This window comes from Rhipicephalus microplus, chromosome 1 (genome assembly GCF_043290135.1).
Source record: "Rhipicephalus microplus isolate Deutch F79 chromosome 1, USDA_Rmic, whole genome shotgun sequence".
NCBI lineage: Eukaryota > Metazoa > Arthropoda > Arachnida > Ixodida > Ixodidae > Rhipicephalus > Rhipicephalus microplus.
Genome location: NC_134700.1, coordinates 291,827,792 through 291,846,738, shown reverse-complemented (window position 1 = coordinate 291,846,738; position 18,947 = coordinate 291,827,792). Strand labels below are relative to the sequence as shown.

The following is an 18,947-nucleotide window of genomic DNA, read 5'->3' as shown; positions in this document are numbered from 1 at the left end:
TTCGAAAAGGAGGCGAGGGAGAAGGTACCAGAACTTTTGCATCTGTTGGCCTTGGCCCCTGCATTTTGTAATCTGGGCCTATGCCAGTTGCGTAAGTGTCAGTTTTGTTTGTTACGTGGTTGTGGGGTTGCGTGTTTGCCAAAGTTGGAAGGTCAATAATGGTGTTAAAAGCAAGAAGTAGTAGTGCTTGCAAGTGTTTTTGGACTCCTACACAACTGAGTTTTCGTGCTTTGTGACTTCACGGAAAGCTGGCAAGTACGGATTTTGCATCATGTGCATCTGTGATGTTAGTCTTTCGAACAGTGGCAAGACTAACACATTACTTCACAGAAGCATCATAACTACATTCGGACTGCAAAACGGCAGGACAACGTCGGAAGTTCCTTGCAAAAGAGCTACAAAAACTGTGTGATACATGCAGAGTGCCTATTCATGGGATTTCTTGAACACTACTTGCCGCTAAGCGTAAGGGACCCTTGCTTGGGGAAATGTTCCTAAATGGTGAGGATGCAAGTCTGTTTCGGTGCAGGCTTGTGAAAACTGCTGTCGTCAGAGAAATAGCTGCAGATGTCGATACACAATGGTGGAGGCCCTGAAACGCCCTCCTTTCGCAATAACAGTGTACAGAAGATACAACAGCGTGCCACAAATGTCTCAGTCTCAGCGATTTGCCTTATGAAAAAAAAGCCATTCTCCCTCCCCCTTTTTGCTGCAGTCTCTTGAATTTTCATGCTACTAGGTTGGCAGGTATGGTAAAGTGATTCTCGAGTAATAACTCTCTTTTTTGGTTTTATTTCAACAGGGAGCTGGCAATTGCAGCCAATGTCGACATGTTCGTGATGGACCTTACTGTGTCAAGGAGTGCCCTGAATCAAAGTACAATCAGTCGGGCTTCTGTATGCCCTGCCATGAGAACTGTGTTGGAGGGTGAGTACTTTGGTATCAAAGTGTAGTCATGTTGTCAATGTAGACAAAGTTGTCCTGTACATTTGTGAATAGGGTGTTCGCAGAATGGCATGTACAGTTACAGCTGCTGCATCCAAAAAAATTGTATTTTATTATGCACCATATTACTATTCTCTATGCTTTCCTATATAGCAGTTCTTATCTCGGCCACTGTACTGTATTGAGCATGTTGAATTGAATTGAGAATTTGCAAACTGGCTTTTACACAATCGCAGAATTTTCATACAATTGCTTGCTTTTATACAATCGTCTTTATTTGTTTTTAAAATCAGACCTTTGTGAATTGTAGCACCAATCACTCATATACTGTTATTTATGCCTTGTTCGTCAGATGCACTGGACCAAACAACACTGTCGGACCTGATGCCTGCAATTCCTGTGAGAAGGCAATCGTCAGTGCTTACGACCCAAATGTTGTGGTAAGTTCTGCTCTAATTAAAAATAGATAAACATTGTGTTGAAAACTGCAACAAAGGTGATTTGTCCCCAATGTCTAACACCCAATTGAAAATTTTAGGAGCAGTGCCTGAAAGCGGATGAGCCCTGTCCGGACGGATTCTACCACGAGTACTTTGGTCCACAGGAGGAGGGAGCTCTGAAGTCCTTGACAGGAAAATCGGTACTTTTGATTGCTGTTTTTATGATAGTACATTGAGCTCTTGTGTACCATATGCTCATGTTTTTTGCTATCAAGTACTTCTACTAGTTAAGTTGTACTAGTGAAGTTGATGTGCTTTGCGTGGTGTGATAAAAACATACTACAGTGAACTCTCACTTGCATGAGCTTCAAGGGAACCAAGGAAATAGTTCACTGAAAGTTCACAAAACTGAATAATCACTAAATTACAAAACAGCACTGGGAACAGCAAGTAAAAAGTGTGAAATACAATTTATTTTGAAAAGAATTCTATAATCTTTATTTGGACTAGTCTACATTTTTGTGTGCTGCCTCTGGCACAACTTGTTGCTGTGAGATGGAGTCTCTCAACCTCAAATATATCCTACACACTCTGCTAAAGATACAAGATTTGAACGTGCCGCAGTCATGACAGTCAATCCCGGATATAATAAACTCGAAGGGGATCACAAAATAGTTTGATACATGGATAATTTGCAATAGAAACTATGCATACTTAAGGCCTAAATTGAAGCATTTCAGGCCTCGGGAATTGTTACAAGGGCTAACATAACAATTTGCTCACAGTATAATAAAGAACAAGGTGTAAACTGTAAGTTACCACACTTTACTGCGAATGAAGCCAGTCCGTAAACTTGTCTTTGTACGTCGTCAAGTTGCAGTCATCCTCAATATCGTGGATGCTTTTCAAGTAAGCCTATTCAGCTCCTTCGACCACAACAGTGTTGATTAATGCAGAACACCGATGCAAGCTTTGTAGCATGGCAAAAGGTTCGTTAGGGGTGGGAGCGAAGCTGTTGGGATATTCATAATCATACGGGTACACTTCCGTGGTAACGGCAGCCATGATTTTATCATCGATGCAGTCAGAAACAGCTACTTCGTCATTTGCACCAATGAAATCACTGTCCGAGAAGGTGCCCGCAAACGCTGATAAGTCGCAGTAAGGATACATGCCATTCATAATGATGCTGAGCTTGTCCAACTTGCCCTTCTAGCAACCTTGCTGAGAATACATGCAATTTTATTATTGCGCATCAGTTTTATTTTTACCCTTCATTGTTTCCAGGTCTGCCGCAAGTGCCACCAGCGTTGCAAGAACTGCACCTCTTATTCCATCCACGTCTCGGTCTGCGAGTGCCTGCACTACAGCAGTGGAGAGCAGTGCGAGGATCGTTGCCAAAGAGACCACTTTCCCGACGAGGCCAACCGGCGGTGCCTGCGGTGTCACGATGAGTGTCGAGGCTGCTATGGACCCACGGCAGCCCATTGCACCAATTGTCGCAACTTCCGCATCTACGACTCTGAAAACCGCACTCAGGTGAGTGTTAAAATTAGCTTGAAAAGTTCATCTTTCAGAAACAATTGTCCTTATATTTATGGTGCTAAGTTCTTGGGTCTTGGCATTGATTTTCTAATTTTTAGGAATAAAATTCAAAAGGGTTGCGTCAGCATTTGCTTATGCAGTAAACAAGTGTTCCTTATAATCCTGTTATTGTCGTGCATTGTGTAGCAGAGATGTAGGACATTCTATTCAGACGAGCATTTTTTTACAGAAGACTTCCGTCAAGTCGGAAACGCACTTAAAAAGTTTGCCATCATACATGCGATCGCATTCAATGTACATAGTTTTACCAGCCTTCACCGATTTCAAAAGTTTCAATATAATTTCCATTCCTTTTGTGCTGTCTTCCTGAGTAATAAGGCATGCATGGCAGAGCACCAAACCTTTACAATTTGGCGGTTTTATTTTTAAATTTGTTAGTGTATGTTGCACGATTTCTTTTACTTGCATCCTCACACAATAAGCTATTTGAAAGCTAGAGGCTGCCAAGTTTTCACAGCGCTATTTAGCATTGTTACCTTTACCAGCCATCAGCCAAAAGCTTTCACCCATTAATTAGTTGCCACCCTTAACTTGATTGGCAAAGTGAGCTGTCGCTGAAGTGCCAGTTTGCGAAAATCTGTTGTTAATAATACGTGGTGGAAATATATGCACATTGCTGCATTCAGCGATAGAGTAATAGGTTGGTGCTGTTACACGTGCTGTAGTAGCAACCTTTATTCTTTTCCACTGCAGTTCAACTGCACTGCCACCTGTCCTCCGGAGAAGCCGTACAAAGTCTTCGATGACACTACGACTAAGGACCCACACTGCTCAGATGAAGATCCCAACCAGATGGCTCTGCATGGCAGGACGTAAGTGCTTAGCTGTCCGTTCCCTTCAGAATGGTCACTGTAGCCACCATCTTGCATGAAAACTTCTTTTTCATCAGTTTGTAGTGACAGTGGTGATAGCACTAGGTGTTACAGTTGGCTGCTTACGATGCTTCAGAGATGGCTTTTACAGACAAGTCTGGGACAAAGATTCTGAAAAAGGGGAAAAAAAAAGAGAAGATGACACACTTTGGAGCGGGAGGGAAAAAACAACAAAAATATTTATTCATTGTCAGTTTATGTTCTTGTTTCAACATCTAGAAAAGACAAGTTGAAAGTGAGCATTTTCTGCTGGAGAGACTCTTGGGCACTAAATAATCTCTAAGTATTCTTTAGGAGAGATGTCACATCCACTGAGTCTTAAGATTTAAGTATTACAATTTAGGTCAATCAGACTTGTAATTTATGCTAGTAAACACATTTGCTAAGGCAAAAAAGTGCAACACGACAAAAAAGTGAAGGGTGCTTTTCTTTCTTTTCATTTTCTTTGCCGGGAAACATCACAAGCGAAACTAAGCCAGCTAGCCCAGTGTAACATACTTCTGCAACTTTAGTACTATCTATGCTTGTTTCTCCAGCTACCTCCAGTAATGTGCTATAAGGAAAGCAGATTCATTTTGAACACTTTTCCTCTTTTTCTTGCAACCTCAGGGAGGAAGACCACCTGCCTGCAATTCTCGCCAGTGCCGGCGGCTGCATCTTGTTGCTTGGTATTTTTTTGGCCGTGTTCAGCTACCACTGGTTCCAGAGAGCCAAAACCAAAGAAAACACTGTAAAAATGACCATGGTGAGAGTTCCACTACATTTGGCACCCTCTTGCATTAGTGTACTTTAAAGAAGGTCTACCAAGATGCCCAGCTGAGTGATGCTTCAAGAGGCAATTATATTTAAAATATCTTAAAGTCTTGTCATTTTTTTCATCCAGCAAAGTTCAGCACAGTGGACTTAAAAAAGAGCAGGAAAGATGCATTGCTTTCAGTTTTAAGTAAATCTGCTGTGCAGTAAGGAGTTTTGTAAATTTAGCATATTATCATAAACAAGAAATGACATATGCAAGTCACAAGGATAACAAAAGAGTCTATACCAGTTTACAGTTGAATGCAAGCAAGTTTTTGGGCTTTGTGTAATCGAAGGTTCTATGTGTTACACTGAAAGACAAGATCCAAATCTGCCTAATGTAAACAAAGCAATTCACAGAAATGAAAGAAATAGCCATACCTATTTTGCAAGTTTTCATTCTTCTCTGGCGTCTGTCTGTCTCGCCTCGTTAACTATGCATTGTGCTGTTTGCTTTGACCAGCCTCAATACAGTAAAGTTTTATTGCATTGCTATGTGTTCTTCAAATAAAGTGGCAGGGCGTGGGTTTTAGGCTTTAATTTCTCGATTGCTGAGTCACGGAGAGCATTTGCACTGCTAGAGTAACTTTATGCATTAGTTTGAGTAAAAGCAAGACTCGGGCAAAGGCCATTCATCTCGGGATACACTATAGCCAGCGCATCCTTTATTATCAATGCCAGCTAGATGCACCGATCCACCTGTTCACCACCCTCTCCTCTAGCCATTTCCCGTTCTATCCCATCGCCTAGCCTTCATGTGTGCCTTGCAGTCATAGGAGGAGGGGGGGGAGAGAACCCATCATGTTGTGCCTCATGGTTGAAATTATTTAAAGTAATCTTTTGTTCAGTTGTGTACACAGATCCGTCGGCAGAGTCTTTCACTCCTAATGTACCAATGTTGGCGGTTTTGCTGGCTCTGTAAGAGACGTGATGTTTTGAGATAACGCATCTAGGTACATTTGTGGCGCTATACGGCAACCAATGGGGACACGTCACTGTGGCGCTGTTGCATCACAAGCACTGTGAGGCGGCAGCATTGCTTCGAGCCACAAAGAGGGACCACGAAAGAACAAATCTGACAGACGTATGATTTTGGAGAGGGGGAAGCACATCTATCGCTTCTTCGTGGAAAAGCACTAGGACGCATGCGTGACGCAAACAGCTCTACCCAACATGTAGCGTGGCATCGCGACCATTCCTTGAACTAAGGCTCCCGTTGAGAAGCACGCCTTTGCACTGGCATTGAATGAAATAAAGGAAGCATTGCTATAGGATTTCTAAAACAATTCAAGTGTTCACATTTTTTTCTGCCAAAACTGCATATTGTAATAGTATAAAACTCTTGAAGCATAACAGTACCAGGATGTTTTGAATTACTTTGAAGTAGAGTAGTTTTGCATAAGTGTTGAGAAATGTTGATAGCTCTCTTCTTGTGTAAGCTCTATACTTGCCTGATTTTTCTCTTCTTTCTCTCTTTTTCTCTCCTTTCTTCTTTCAAGAACTTGTAAGTGGCTTTTCATCTTTTGTGATTGCTGTGCTTTATCAACAACTATTTTTGGTAGTAATAACTAGCTCTTCTTAATGAGTGTCTCTGCATGCTGAAAGTCATGTTTAATATTTTGTTTGATGAAAACAATCATATTATTCATTTTAAAAGATTTTTTACACATGGGTTACAGTTGTGTATGCTCTTAATTACTCGGCAGCTACGTGATGGAGCACCCATGAAGTTTGCATTGCAATTCTGGGCTGAAAGTAGCAATTTCTTTGCACCTTTATATGTATGAGCATCTAGTTAGCAATACTGTGGACGTTTATTGTTTGCTACACTGCACGGCCTCTTATGTTGTTAACTCGTGGTGAGACTAACGTGGCTAACTCTGGGATGTAAAGTGTTTGATAACACGAAACTGTTATTATTTTTTTCAATAGCGGATGAGCGGTTTTGAAGACAATGAGCCTCTGAAGCCAACAGACATCAAACCCAACCTTGCCCAGCTAAGGATTGTGAAGGAAGCTGAGCTTCGTAAAGGTGGAATCCTTGGCTATGGAGCCTTTGGTACAGTCTACAAGGTCAGTTTCTGTTTGGGTGTTTTCATTTCTTTCCTGTAAGCATCATCTTGACTTCATATTGAAGTGCTTTCTTTGGCAAAGCATGCCCCAAGCTTTAATACCATCTATTGCTTTTCAGGGTGTTTGGGTGCCTGAGGGGGAAAATGTCAGAATACCTGTTGCCATCAAGGTTCTTCGTGAAGACACGGCACCCAACACGAACAAGGAGTTTTTGGAAGTGAGTGCACTTGTTTGTTTTTATTGTTCAAAGGTCCTTTCTGATGCTTGCATTGATATAAAACTAACACTGAAACAACACTGTAGGCGGATAGTTCCAGGTACCCTGCTCCTTTGATTCTTCCCATACATTTCATGTCTTATACTTTCTCCACTGCGACCAGTTGTTTACACTAAATGAGTAACAGGGCCAAAATGCTTGTTGTTTTGTGGAAGGTTAAAGGGGTACTGACACATAAATGCTGGTGTGATGTTTTTTGCTGCCATATGTTGCTTAAGATTTATTGCTCATAATGCGGCACATCGCTTGCTGCGGCACATGGCAGGTGTATATCTGTTACCGTCTGTCTGTTACTGACAACTCTCGGTTTTGGTTTGCGAGAGCTTTGAGATCAACAAGCTGCCATGTGCAACTACTAACACCACCTACTAACACGGAACTGTGATGAACTGCCTTGCTGCCTGCACCACCTGCTCTCATTCTTTCAGTTCCGGTGTGATGTCGTTTCTGTCATAGTCATTATCCTCACCTAATGGCAAACACTTTCTTGAGGCTTTGACATGTTCACCGCTAGTGCGCACTCGTTAGCAGCCACCAAACAAAAGCTGGCTGGTGCAAGCACAGAAGGAAGCAGTGGTGACAATGACATCATGATTTAGCCCCGCTGCGGTGGTCTAGTGGCTAAGGTACTCGGCCGTTGACCCGCAGGTCGCGGTATCGAATCCAGGCTGCGGCTGCTGCATTTCCGATGGAGGCGGAAATTTTGTAGGCCCGTGTGCTCAGATTTGGGTGCAAGTTAAAAGAACCCAGGTGCTTGAAGTTTCCGGAGCCCTCCAACACAGGGTCTCTCATAATCATATGGTGATTTTGGGACGTTAAACCCCACATACAATTAATCATCATCATTTAGCTAGCCATCTTGGAGCTCGGCTACAGTGGTGACATCGCGGAAGTTGAGGTTTCCTTCTGCTACACAAGTGCATACATAATGGTGCTTGTGTTGTTCATTTTTTTCTCTGTCTACATTCCTCACGCAGTTTTTCTTATCATGCACTACCAGCTCACCCAACAGTCGGCCCCTTGCAGGTCGCTTTGTATGATGGCAATGTCGCAATGTCCAGCGTATATTTTGTGATTGGGCATGTGAACTTCAATTTTCATATCAATCACCCTCAAAGTTGTTTGTGCTGTTTTCGCTGTTCAGATTTGGTAGATGATATGCGCAAGTTCATGAGAATTTATCCCGCAGGCTGTCACAGCCACGAAACTTTATGTTAGTACCCTTTAAGTGCTTGATTTTCACTGCTGGTGTCCTCCAGTCATGGCTCTGTAGCAGAATTTTAAAATGATATTTTCTTATTTCTATTTGGCTGACACGAAATATGACCTGTAATGATTATTTTAGCGCAAGAGTCATTTTGAAGAATTGGTTGTAGTCTGAATGTGGCCCATGTTTGTTTACCTCTGCAGGAGGCGTACATAATGGCGAGTGTGGACCACCCCAACGTTCTGAAGCTGCTGGCAGTTTGCCTGACATCACAGTTGATGCTGGTCACACAGCTGATGCCTCTTGGCTGCCTGCTCGACTATGTTCGCAACAATCGTGACAAGATTGGTTCCAAGCCACTGCTGAATTGGTGCACTCAGATTGCACGGGTAAGTTGATGGTAAAGATTCTAATGCAAATAAGTCATGGTGAGGCGTCTTTGGGCTGAACCTCACATAATTTAATGCATGTGTCTTTAACCATCAGGTAGAACTTACAAGCATTATGGAAACTCATTTTCTTTCTTCTCTCAGTTGATCATTGGATTGTGTTTACTACTTCTAAACACCCATGTTTAATGTGTTTGTCTTCACGGTTTATGTGAATGCTTCATAATCCTATTTTTGCATTACCGTAGAGAGGATTCATGCAAGGTTTTCTTTTTACAGACAAAAATTTGGGATAGTGCAGAGTTTTCACCTTAGATTTTGCAAGCTTACTTCGTAGACATAGTGGGAGTGTTTCTGAACTTGATGCATGTATCTTGCTTAGGGTATGGCCTACCTGGAGGAGAAGCGTATGGTTCATCGTGACCTCGCCCTGAGAAATGTCTTGCGTAAGTTTGTCTTCAATCTGCTGTTTGAACGAAAACTGCTTGTCCGGCTTTCAGTTCACTTTTTAGTTGAAGTTGGATTCACTGACAGTTTTGTGCTGTCCTTTTCAGTTCAAACACCTGGCTGTGTGAAAATCACCGACTTCGGTTTGGCAAAGCTGCTCGACAACAATGAGTTTGAATACAAGGCAGCTGGCGGCAAGGTACTTTTGCGTGTTTCCTTAGCTTTTTTTTTATTCTAGCTATTGTTTTGCTGTGCCAACTTGTCCAATGTGCCAACTTTTCATAATGTCTTGCACTCAATTTTGTCCTTGCTTTGTATACTTCAGATGCCCATCAAATGGCTGGCATTGGAGTGCATACAACACCGCATCTTCACGCACAAGAGTGATGTCTGGGCATTTGGTAAGTTTTCCTGTGCTTGTACTCGTCAGATTACGTGGCTGTGTGTTGTTTGCAAAGTGGAGTCTTGACACTTGAAGTGCCTTTGCAGCCGTTCTCAGAACTGACACAATGCTGCAAACGACATTGGTAACCTGATGCTGTTGAAGTGCACAGTATGTGCTACATTCAGTCTGGCTGCATTTTTTTTTGCAAAGGACTAGTTTGTTTGTAGTGTAACACTGTATACACACCTCATAACTACATGGTGGTCAATGATTGAAGCCTGTGGGCTCCTTACCCCTTGCCTAGAGAGATGCTACCACCTGTGGTAGTAAACTACAGAGTAACCTTTGTTGTTTCATTACAGGTGTGACTGTTTGGGAGCTTCTCACGTACGGCATGCGACCCTATGAAAATGTCTCTGCACGAGATGTGCCCGATCTGCTTGAGAAGGGAGAGAGGCTCAACCAGCCATCAATTTGCACCATCGATGTCTACATGATCATGATCAAGTGTAAGTGTAGAATTACTTTGCGGCTTCTTGTATCCGCCAACTGTTCACATTTCATTCAAACGATGAACTATTATTTTATCTACGGGAATGTATTGGTTCTCTTCAACATCATATAGGTACTTACATCTGATTGGTGTTATATTATGAGAAATCTTCTGACTTTACCGTGGGCCTAGTTTGGTAGTTACAGTGACTGGCAACTAATTTTTCTCAAACCAGTTTCTTTTAGGGGAACAAAAAGCTCCTCGTTGGTAGTGGTTAAAGCTGCCACTACCAACGAGGAGTGGCAGCTTGATCCCCACGAGAAAAGTGGGGATCATTTCAGGCAAAACAACAGACAGTATTTACATTAGCAGGGTTACTAAAAATTTGAGTTCTGGGTGCGTGGGTGCATTCATCTTAGAAAGGAACACTATCAGAAGCCTAGATATTCTGTTGTGTTTGGCATTTTTGTTTCTCTTTTTTTATGTTTATCCAATTCTCTCCATTTTGCATCTGTGCAGGCTGGATGCTTGATGCTGGATCACGTCCCTCCTTCAAAGAACTGGCCGAAGAGTTTGCCAAAATGGCCCGCGATCCAGGGCGTTACCTGGTCGTTCCCGGTGACAAGCTGATGCGCCTACCAAGCTACACTCCACAGGATGAGAAAGAACTCATCCGAAACCTGAGCATGCCCATGGAAGGTTCGGAGGTCATCATGGATGCTGAGGAGTACCTACAGCCTAGGGCTCAGCCGAGCATGATCGTAGGTGCTGAGCAGGCTCCACCACCTACACCAATCAAGGTAACTGGGCAGTTTATCTGGGGATTAATTCATTTGAGGATGCACTTTATTTTACAATCGAGCCATTAAGCTTTTGCGCGGTCAGTGAATTCGTGCAGTTTAATTGAGCTGAGCATGGGATAGAGAGAAAAGCGCAATAGCTCTTGTTGCCCTGTATATGGCCTTTCCTGTGATGCTGTCTGCATTTAATAGTCCAGGATATGAGCTGCAAAAGCAGTGCTTCTCATATTAGGCACGAATGGAATGTAATGCACTAGTGATGTTTTACTATGTCAGGCATGTGTGCCATTGCTGTGTACTGGACGAACATAATGAGACTGCCCTGAGCATAACAACACAGCTTGCACATTACATGCCTTTGTCGGCAATAAAAGGTCTGATCAGTTCACTGTTGAACTCTTAGGTGAACAGACTCTGCTTCAAAGTCTGGAGCCCACTGGCAACCTGTGTCTACAACAAATAGCTACTTATGGACACATTTCCCTAAGCTGTAGCAATCGCAAGTTGTAGTTACCCTGGCAAGGGACTAGGTATTGTATTGGAAGTACTAATCATTCTATGGCTGCACCTTTTTGAGGTGGCACCACTCAGTGAACTGAGGGAGCTTGAAAGTCTGCTTTTGTTCTTTTGACACAGAGATTTAAATTAGTTTACCTAGTTTGACAGGTTGTATGGTATAACAAATATAAAAGGGAGAGCATGCCACTAGTGTATTTGAAATGATGCAAGTTGGTCCTTCATGTTCAGTGTTGAGTTTACATGCCTATGTAGTGTAATTGTTTCCAAAGAAAATGCACAAGACAAAGGGGTTGAGAATGGCACACAACTGTAGGACTATACTTTTGTTGCCTTATGTAAAATTGTTGTTTTATTAATTTAATATTGTGTAGGACATCCACTTAAATAAATGTGACCTTTAGATAAATATGTTCACAATGTCCATAATTGCTTTCCTGCTCCCCTTTTATCATCTTATTTCTATTTTTGGTGGTGGGGTGGAGGGAGGGGGGCTTTTTATTGTTAGTTCCCTTCGCCTGTGTCTGTTTGGTGCCCAATATTTTATGGCATACCTGAACAAGCTAGATAAAGTCTCTCTTTCTTCTAACACGCTAACCTCGGTGCACAGAAATTCATGGATGACCGTGGATTCGAGGAGGATCCCACTGTTGGAGTTCCAAACCCAGTGGAGTTCTTCCCTGCCAACATGGTTCCACATCCTGACATGAATGGGGGCTGCCATGCCAATGGTATGAACCCTCGGTGCCGAGAAAACAGCCTCAACCAGCGCTACTGCTCTGACCCGCTAAAGCTTCTTGGAAAAGATGCCGGTGCGTCTCTGCTTCCTAATTTTCCCAAACATGCCTGCTCTGCCTTGCTTGCTTTAATCACCATGTGTGCCGAGTTAATGTTTACACTAATAGTGCTGCCTCTTGTTTGCGAGATATTGCTGATGCTTGCAGTTTTCTTGTAGTACCGTGACTGCCGTCAACTATCTATGCAGTATTGCCTCAGCACATAATTTATGTGTATCTAAAATGCTACTAATACATTTTGTGCATCTTGTTCTCATTTTACCCACGAGTTAGAAGTGTACACCTTCTCTGCTGTATGGCGGGGCAATTTCTGCCTGGAATTGTCTGGAATGTGTAGTCTACACATTTCAGGCAAGCTTGCAAGGGTGCCATTTGAACCTCTTTAGGTTAGCTATAGTGCTAAAGTGCTTGGCTGAAACACTTTTTTTTCCCCCATACATTTAGGACGTGTTCCAGGCACGCATGACTTTGGTTTGGGAATCTTATTTTTGCATGCATATGTGCACTGTTTGTCTAGAATCTGTCTGGCTAATGTTAGTGTCTATTGGTTAACCAGTTTCTAATGTGTGGCACTATATAAAGATAAAGGCAGCTTTCAAGTGCACCTTATTTATTGTTCACTGCAAATGCTTGGCTCATCTGTATGACATTCCTTTTCGGTCAGTTTTACATCTCTCACCATAAGAGTGACGTTAAAGGTCTTTATAAATACTGATATATTATGCACCGATGTACTAAAGTTTTGATTTGTAAGCGCACAACCTGGCAAACTATTCTCTTGTTCTAGGAAATGCATAACTTCAGTTGCTCACGTATTTCAATCTTTGCTGACCTGTATTGCAGAGGAAGGAGATGATGACGCCTTCATGCACAATGCGGCGACGCTTCCCAAGGGAACCAAGCCAAGTGACATGCGCATGTCCCTGCCTGTGGATGAGGACGACTACCTGATGCCTTCACCGCGATCCAAGGGCCTCTCCACCACCTACATGGACTTGATTGGGGACAGTCGCTACTCAAACGGTGAGTGTTTTCTGCGACCGTAGAAAAACTGACATGTTCAGGAAGCTCTGTAGAGATTCTGTGGTGGCCAACCTACAAGTGGGAGCACACGCACTATGGTCAGGTGTTGCTTATCGAACCTGCCAGAGAGAGGGAGAGAGTAAACATCTATTTCTGGGATCAGTGGGAAAGTGCTCTTTCATCGTTCATGCTTGTGGGCTCTATGTCAAAAGCATGCGGTGAGCTCTGCGTGAAATCGCGTCGGTATTTTCAGTCATGCATAGCTGGCTTGACTGTTCAATATCTTTAGTGTCGTCCTTGTAAAATGCTGCTGCTGTAGACTGCTACAATAGACTCTAGTTAAACGAAACATGAAGGGACCAAAAAAATGTGTTCCATTTAAATGGTGTTCCATCTACAGAGCATAGAAAAGGGGTGCTGAATTCATATAGAAGACCAATCATAATACAGTGGCAGTTGTTCCATTTAATCAACAGTTCCATTGACAGTCTATGTACTGCACTTTTGTCTGTGCGGTGACTGGTGCTTGATAGCAGCCCAGTGGCAATAGCGAACTCTGGTTACTAGGCCAAAAGGACATTAACAAACATGCTGGTGTTCTTTAAATGATGTAGATTGCTGTATTACTTTAAGCTGAGCACAGCAGGAGAGTTAATGAGTGAGTCGATGTTAGGAGAGTTCAGCTGTCGTTGGAGAAGCTAAACATTCTCCGAAAAAAACTACCATTGTGCAATTTGCCTTGTCAAACTATTGCAGGTTGCTTGTTGTGAATCAAGTGTTTTGTATAACGGCAAAATTTTTATTTCAAGTCTCGCCTTGTTTTCAAGGTCTCTTTTTGCTCATCTTGAGATGGTTGTGCATAATCACAAAAATTTTCTTTGGAAGCTCAGCATGTTTTTATCTACTTTTATGACTTAATATGCAGTTCTGACAACATTAATGTGGTGCATTATAGGTTTTGCTGGCTTCTTGTAAACATTTGGCCTGTTTACCAGTTTAAGCTTTATTTTTCAATAGTACGAGTGATCTTTTGTAATTGTTGGGTAGTATCTTCTACATAAAAGGCCACCACTTCAGCAGTTTAATTGGTGTTGCCATGTCTTTCACATTTCATATACCGTATTTTCTCGCGTAACGAAACCACGTTTTTTTTTTTTTTTTGCAGGAAATTCCGCGCCTATTTGGGGGGAGGATTCATTGCGTGGGAAACAAAAAAGTCACGGTAGTTACAATAGCGAAAATTTCGCGTGACGGCTTTGCTTGTTTAGTTCCGTAAAATGCGCGACAAATCTTTTTTGTAGCCTGAAGCTCTTTTTGTTTCTCTCGTAACGAAAACGAACAGATCAACGTCGAACTGTCGTCCAGCCGCTCGGTTCAAATGCTCCAACGCTTGCTGTTTGTAACCAGCCAAGTAGCTAGCGTACAAGCCCAATGTGCCCTGCGCAGCAGGTGTCCCAACTAAGTTCACAACGACAAACCCGACAACAAAAATGTGGCAGTTTCGCCGTAAGGGCGAAGCAATGAATACGATAGCAACAACTTAGAATGTAACGCTGAGAACGGCTAGAAGATCAAAACGTGCAGCACGTTGTTCACGCACACATGACGGACGATACAACACACACAGGACGATGCGAACCAACAACGTTTACCACGCGACACATAGCGCGCTGTTTAAACAAAAACGACGCACTAAACGTAATCACAGGTACAGAAATGAGCGTGAAATAACAAGTAACAAGTGCCCCAGTTGTTACTTCACTATGTTTAAAAAGCGCACTCTTTTTGCAAACAGCGCCTGTCCAGCGAGTGAAGCCCATCAAAGTGGAAGGCCCGTGATCGGCGCATCGTGACTGAGCTGGGCGCCCTGCGAAGGCGGCTTTTTTTCTTGAGTTATCATACATATAGATACATATACATATACGTCGGCGGCAAAACCCAGCCGAGAGTATCCGTATAATTGCTATTGCAATAAAACGCAGCGCTGTATGGTGGTGCACAAATGTTGCGGGTGCACAGCGCCCGCCGTCCGCGCGATGGGTGCAGTTACGTTTTGTATGGCCTTCCAGATAGCGAGTGCACGGCCTGCGTCTACAGTGAGCGGCGTGTGTACTGCGCGCGCGCGCTTTGTTTTTGTGCTGCTGTGCTTGCGTGGCGCTCTGCCGTAAAAGGCGTAGGATAGCGTGGTTCAAGAGTACTTACGGGGAATACTGTACTCACTAGGTGCGGAAGGAAGATGGAGTAACTAATCTTTTAAAGGATATTTATAAAAGTAACAAGGTAGCTATAAAATGGGAAAAACAGGTATCCAAGCCCACAGATAAAAACGGGGGGGGGGGGGGGGGGGGGCTTAGGCAGGGGTGTCTTCTGTCACCCTTGTTATTGATGATGTACCTACAAAGATTAGAGGACAAATTAGAGGGAAGTGGACTGGGCTTCAACCTCTCTTTCGTCAAACAAGGGAAACTCGTTGAACAGGCACTACCAGCATTGATGTATGCAGATGATATAGTACTAATGGCCGACAACAAGGAAGATTTGCGGAGATTTGTGGACATCTACGGTAATGAGGGAGATAGGTTAGATTTCATATTCAGTAAGGAAAAATCAGCAGTCAGGATTTTTAATGATAATGAAGGTAGTGAACTTGGGATACAGGAGGTCATGCTAGAGATAACAGATAAATAAAAATACCTGGGTGTATAGATAATCAATAGGACCGGTACCTAAGGGAACACGAAATATACGTAACAACTAAAGGTCGTGGAAATGCAGTGGTAATGAAAAGTAGGGCACTGTGGAGTTACAATAGGTATAATGTTGTGGCAGGAATATGAAAAAGGGTCATGGTTCCTGGTCTGACTTTCGGCTATGCGATCTTGTGCATGAAATCAAAGGTTCAAGCAAGATTAGAAATTAAGCAACATGGAATAGGTAGGCCTGCTTTAGGAGCTCACGGGAATACACCAAATCAGAGAGTACAAGGTGATATGGGATGGACATCATTTGAGGGCAGGGAAGCTAGCAGCAAGATAAAATTTGAGAAACGATTGAGAGAAATGGGGGAAGAGCGTTGGGCTAGGAAGGTTTTCAGCTACTTGTACATGAAGAATGTCGATACAAAATGGAGGAAGCGAACCAGAAAATTGACCAGTAAATACTTAGAAAAAAGCAGGAAGCCAAACCAAACAGAACTATCGGTTAAGAAAAAGGTGAAGGAAACTGAGACTGACACGTGGCGAATTGGCATGATTAAGAAGTCCGCACTAGAAATTCATCGAACTTTTAAGCAAGAAATTGCCAAGGAAAGGATCTATGATAATACTCGGTATAGTTCTCTACTATTCGAGGCCAGGACAGGAGTATTGGGAACCAAAACTTATCGGGCGAAATACGAAGGGCTAGACACGGTATGCAGTGCGTGTGGAGAGGAAGAGGAAACTGCAGAACACCTGATAATGTTCTGTAAAGGGCTTCTCCTTACAGTTCAGGATTATGGCGCAGAGTTCTTCAAAGCACTGCAGTTGTGGGACAGCGTGTGCAAAATAGACTTTATGCAGGTAGAAATAACTAGGAGGTTATCCGATTGGTGGTTAAAATCAAGGCACGAGTTAAAATTCAATTCTTAACTGCAAAGTACCAGTCCTCAACTTCACTATTTAAAGGGGGAAAAAAAAGATAAATCTAGTTGTTGGTTCACTAAGGATTACGGCTAGGCTGCGTTAGCCGCCGCTCGATCTAAAGGGTACAGCCATATCAATCCATCCATCCATCGCGATTTTCAAATTTTGATTGACGTCGTGCGCGCTCGCACAGCTCACAAATGTTTAGCATGGTTGCAAAACTATGTTTGGACTTTTATTGCGTTATTTTGTGATATAACTGCTTGTTTCAATCGTCAACGACGCTGGCTATGATACCGAAATAAAATTAACAGACACAATACAAAAAGCTTTTTTCCTCTTTTTTTCAAGGTTTTTTCAGTGCAAAGGTGGGGGTGGGTTCATTATGCGAGTGGGTTCATTACTCGAGTACATACGGTATTTTCTTTGCTGCAGAGCTGGGTACTGTCATTTAATGACCTCCTGCACTTTCTATAACTTGCTCCAGGCACAAATATTGTTATGTGTGTGATACATACTAATTAGTTCTACTTTTGTGATCTCTTCCATATTTTTTGCATTTTCTAAATAGTATGAAAGTGCATGCATTGTAAATCCTACCTAGACAGTGTGCGGGCTCCAGGGAATCAATTTTTATGAAGCTCATGTAGTGTTATGATAACCTCATTGACCACATCTACTGCGATCGTTGTAATAGATGACACCTTTAAGTTACATGCATAACAATCTCTTTGAAAGTTGAGTATTTCAATATAATGACATCTGACTGTACAGCCCACAGAAAATTATAATTCATGCACAACACAACAAAGAAAAGAGTGGAGACTTTTTTTTATGATAGGCGAACCGTACTGTATTTAAAAATCTGCAGAAAAATAGTATTTCAGATCAGCCATTGTTTATTTTTTTAATATGCTTTTATGTCCACAGCCCAACCACCCTGCTTTATTCCTTTTTGCGCGGCCACCTTTACGTTTCATTGAAAATGCTACTCTCGATATTAGGTGTTTGGGAAGATTTATGCCTGAAAAATACCGCTCATAACTTTCTCCTATCTTGCATTTTGCAGGTGTTGATGGTCTTGATCCTCGTCTTCAAGGCTATGGAGGCTTCATGCCCGACTTTGTTCCTCCCAACGGCCAGGCACCACTGCAGGGCGTCGACAACATTGAGTACCACCTCATGAACAACCGAAACGGGCCGGCTCATCCGTTGGCAATGCAAATGTCTCGTGACCCAGGTCCCCAGTACGTCAATACCTGCCCCCTAGGTTCTCCGAACACGGTGGTCCCTCCTCAGCAGCCCGGTGTGGTGACCCGCAAACAGCACAGTTCCGATGAGGACACCGACGACCACGAGTATTACAATGACTACGACAGGCTCAAGCGTGAACTGCAGCCGCTCAACCACCGTAGCCGGAGTGAAACGACGGTTTAGTGACAATGCTTCAAGCGGTGTGCGTGACAGAAACTTGTCGCTGCAGTCGTCTCCAGTTGTAGCCAGGCTGGCTGTGGGAAAGCTGCCGCGCTTCCTTGCATGTTGAGGAGGTAGACTCGATGAAGTCAAGGTGTCGGTGCTGGTATGGCATGTAGACAACAACCAAAGTTGATGCACGGAGGGCAGCTGAGAATTTGCTAGTTCAAAGATGGTTTCACCATTAATTTAACTTCACATATGTAGTCAATGTCGCAGGCAAAATTCGGAATGTGCAAACCTCTTTTGTCAAGACTTTGTATCTCTTATGATATTTCAATGCAGCCTACTTTGAATCATGAGAAAAAGAATAGTTGCTTAGAGAATCATAATCAATTAAATTTGAGAATTAACTCAAATCCTTGTTACCAAAACACTATGACGTTTATCACCAAGTGGCAGAGAGCAACTTCACCATTCTTCTAAAAGAAGTCTTTTGAAACTGCAGCTGTCAGTAGAACGCGGAAAAAAATCTTCATGCGAAGCATTGAGTGATCTCAGTCGTGTCTCCTGACAAAAGGTTTTCCATTTGAAAGCAGCCAGCAGTGCACAATGAGGGGTTCTGCATTCGGGTGAACTTCTTGCATGTTGTTTCGACGCTAGCACCTTTCGTTGCCTCCTGCTTCTGGTCACGTCAAGTCACATCGTCGAGGCTTCAGTAGTGAATACAGACTGTGACCGGTGTTGACTGTGGGTTATATCAACCGAAGACTGGAGAGGCAAACGAAGACGCGTCATCGTGGGACCAGTTATCATTTCCAGGAACTTGATATTTCCCATGTGCTAT

The 18,947-nt window shown here is 42.9% G+C and overlaps 1 protein-coding gene across 3 annotated transcripts in view; it reads left to right on the top strand.

Moving 5' to 3' along the window:
- Egfr (epidermal growth factor receptor) overlaps nt 1-18,564 on the top strand; it is a 261,496-nt gene extending 242,932 nt beyond the window's left edge. For 2 of the 3 annotated variants that reach the window (XM_075865133.1, XM_075865135.1), the window contains exons 9-25: nt 803-927; nt 1,298-1,385; nt 1,484-1,585; nt 2,673-2,924; nt 3,684-3,802; nt 4,472-4,607; nt 6,590-6,730; nt 6,849-6,947; nt 8,418-8,603; nt 8,986-9,049; nt 9,158-9,249; nt 9,376-9,451; nt 9,798-9,944; nt 10,448-10,728; nt 11,855-12,056; nt 12,885-13,064; nt 17,757-18,564. In XM_075865133.1, coding sequence (XP_075721248.1) covers nt 803-927; nt 1,298-1,385; nt 1,484-1,585; nt 2,673-2,924; nt 3,684-3,802; nt 4,472-4,607; nt 6,590-6,730; nt 6,849-6,947; nt 8,418-8,603; nt 8,986-9,049; nt 9,158-9,249; nt 9,376-9,451; nt 9,798-9,944; nt 10,448-10,728; nt 11,855-12,056; nt 12,885-13,064; nt 17,757-18,124 — 2,658 coding nt within the window. In that variant the 3' untranslated portion in view covers nt 18,125-18,564. The remainder of the gene's footprint in view (nt 1-802; nt 928-1,297; nt 1,386-1,483; nt 1,586-2,672; nt 2,925-3,683; nt 3,803-4,471; nt 4,608-6,589; nt 6,731-6,848; nt 6,948-8,417; nt 8,604-8,985; nt 9,050-9,157; nt 9,250-9,375; nt 9,452-9,797; nt 9,945-10,447; nt 10,729-11,854; nt 12,057-12,884; nt 13,065-17,756) is intronic. The other variant, XM_075865134.1, reaches the window with a different exon arrangement.
- Nucleotides 18,565-18,947: the final 383 nt, after the last annotated feature.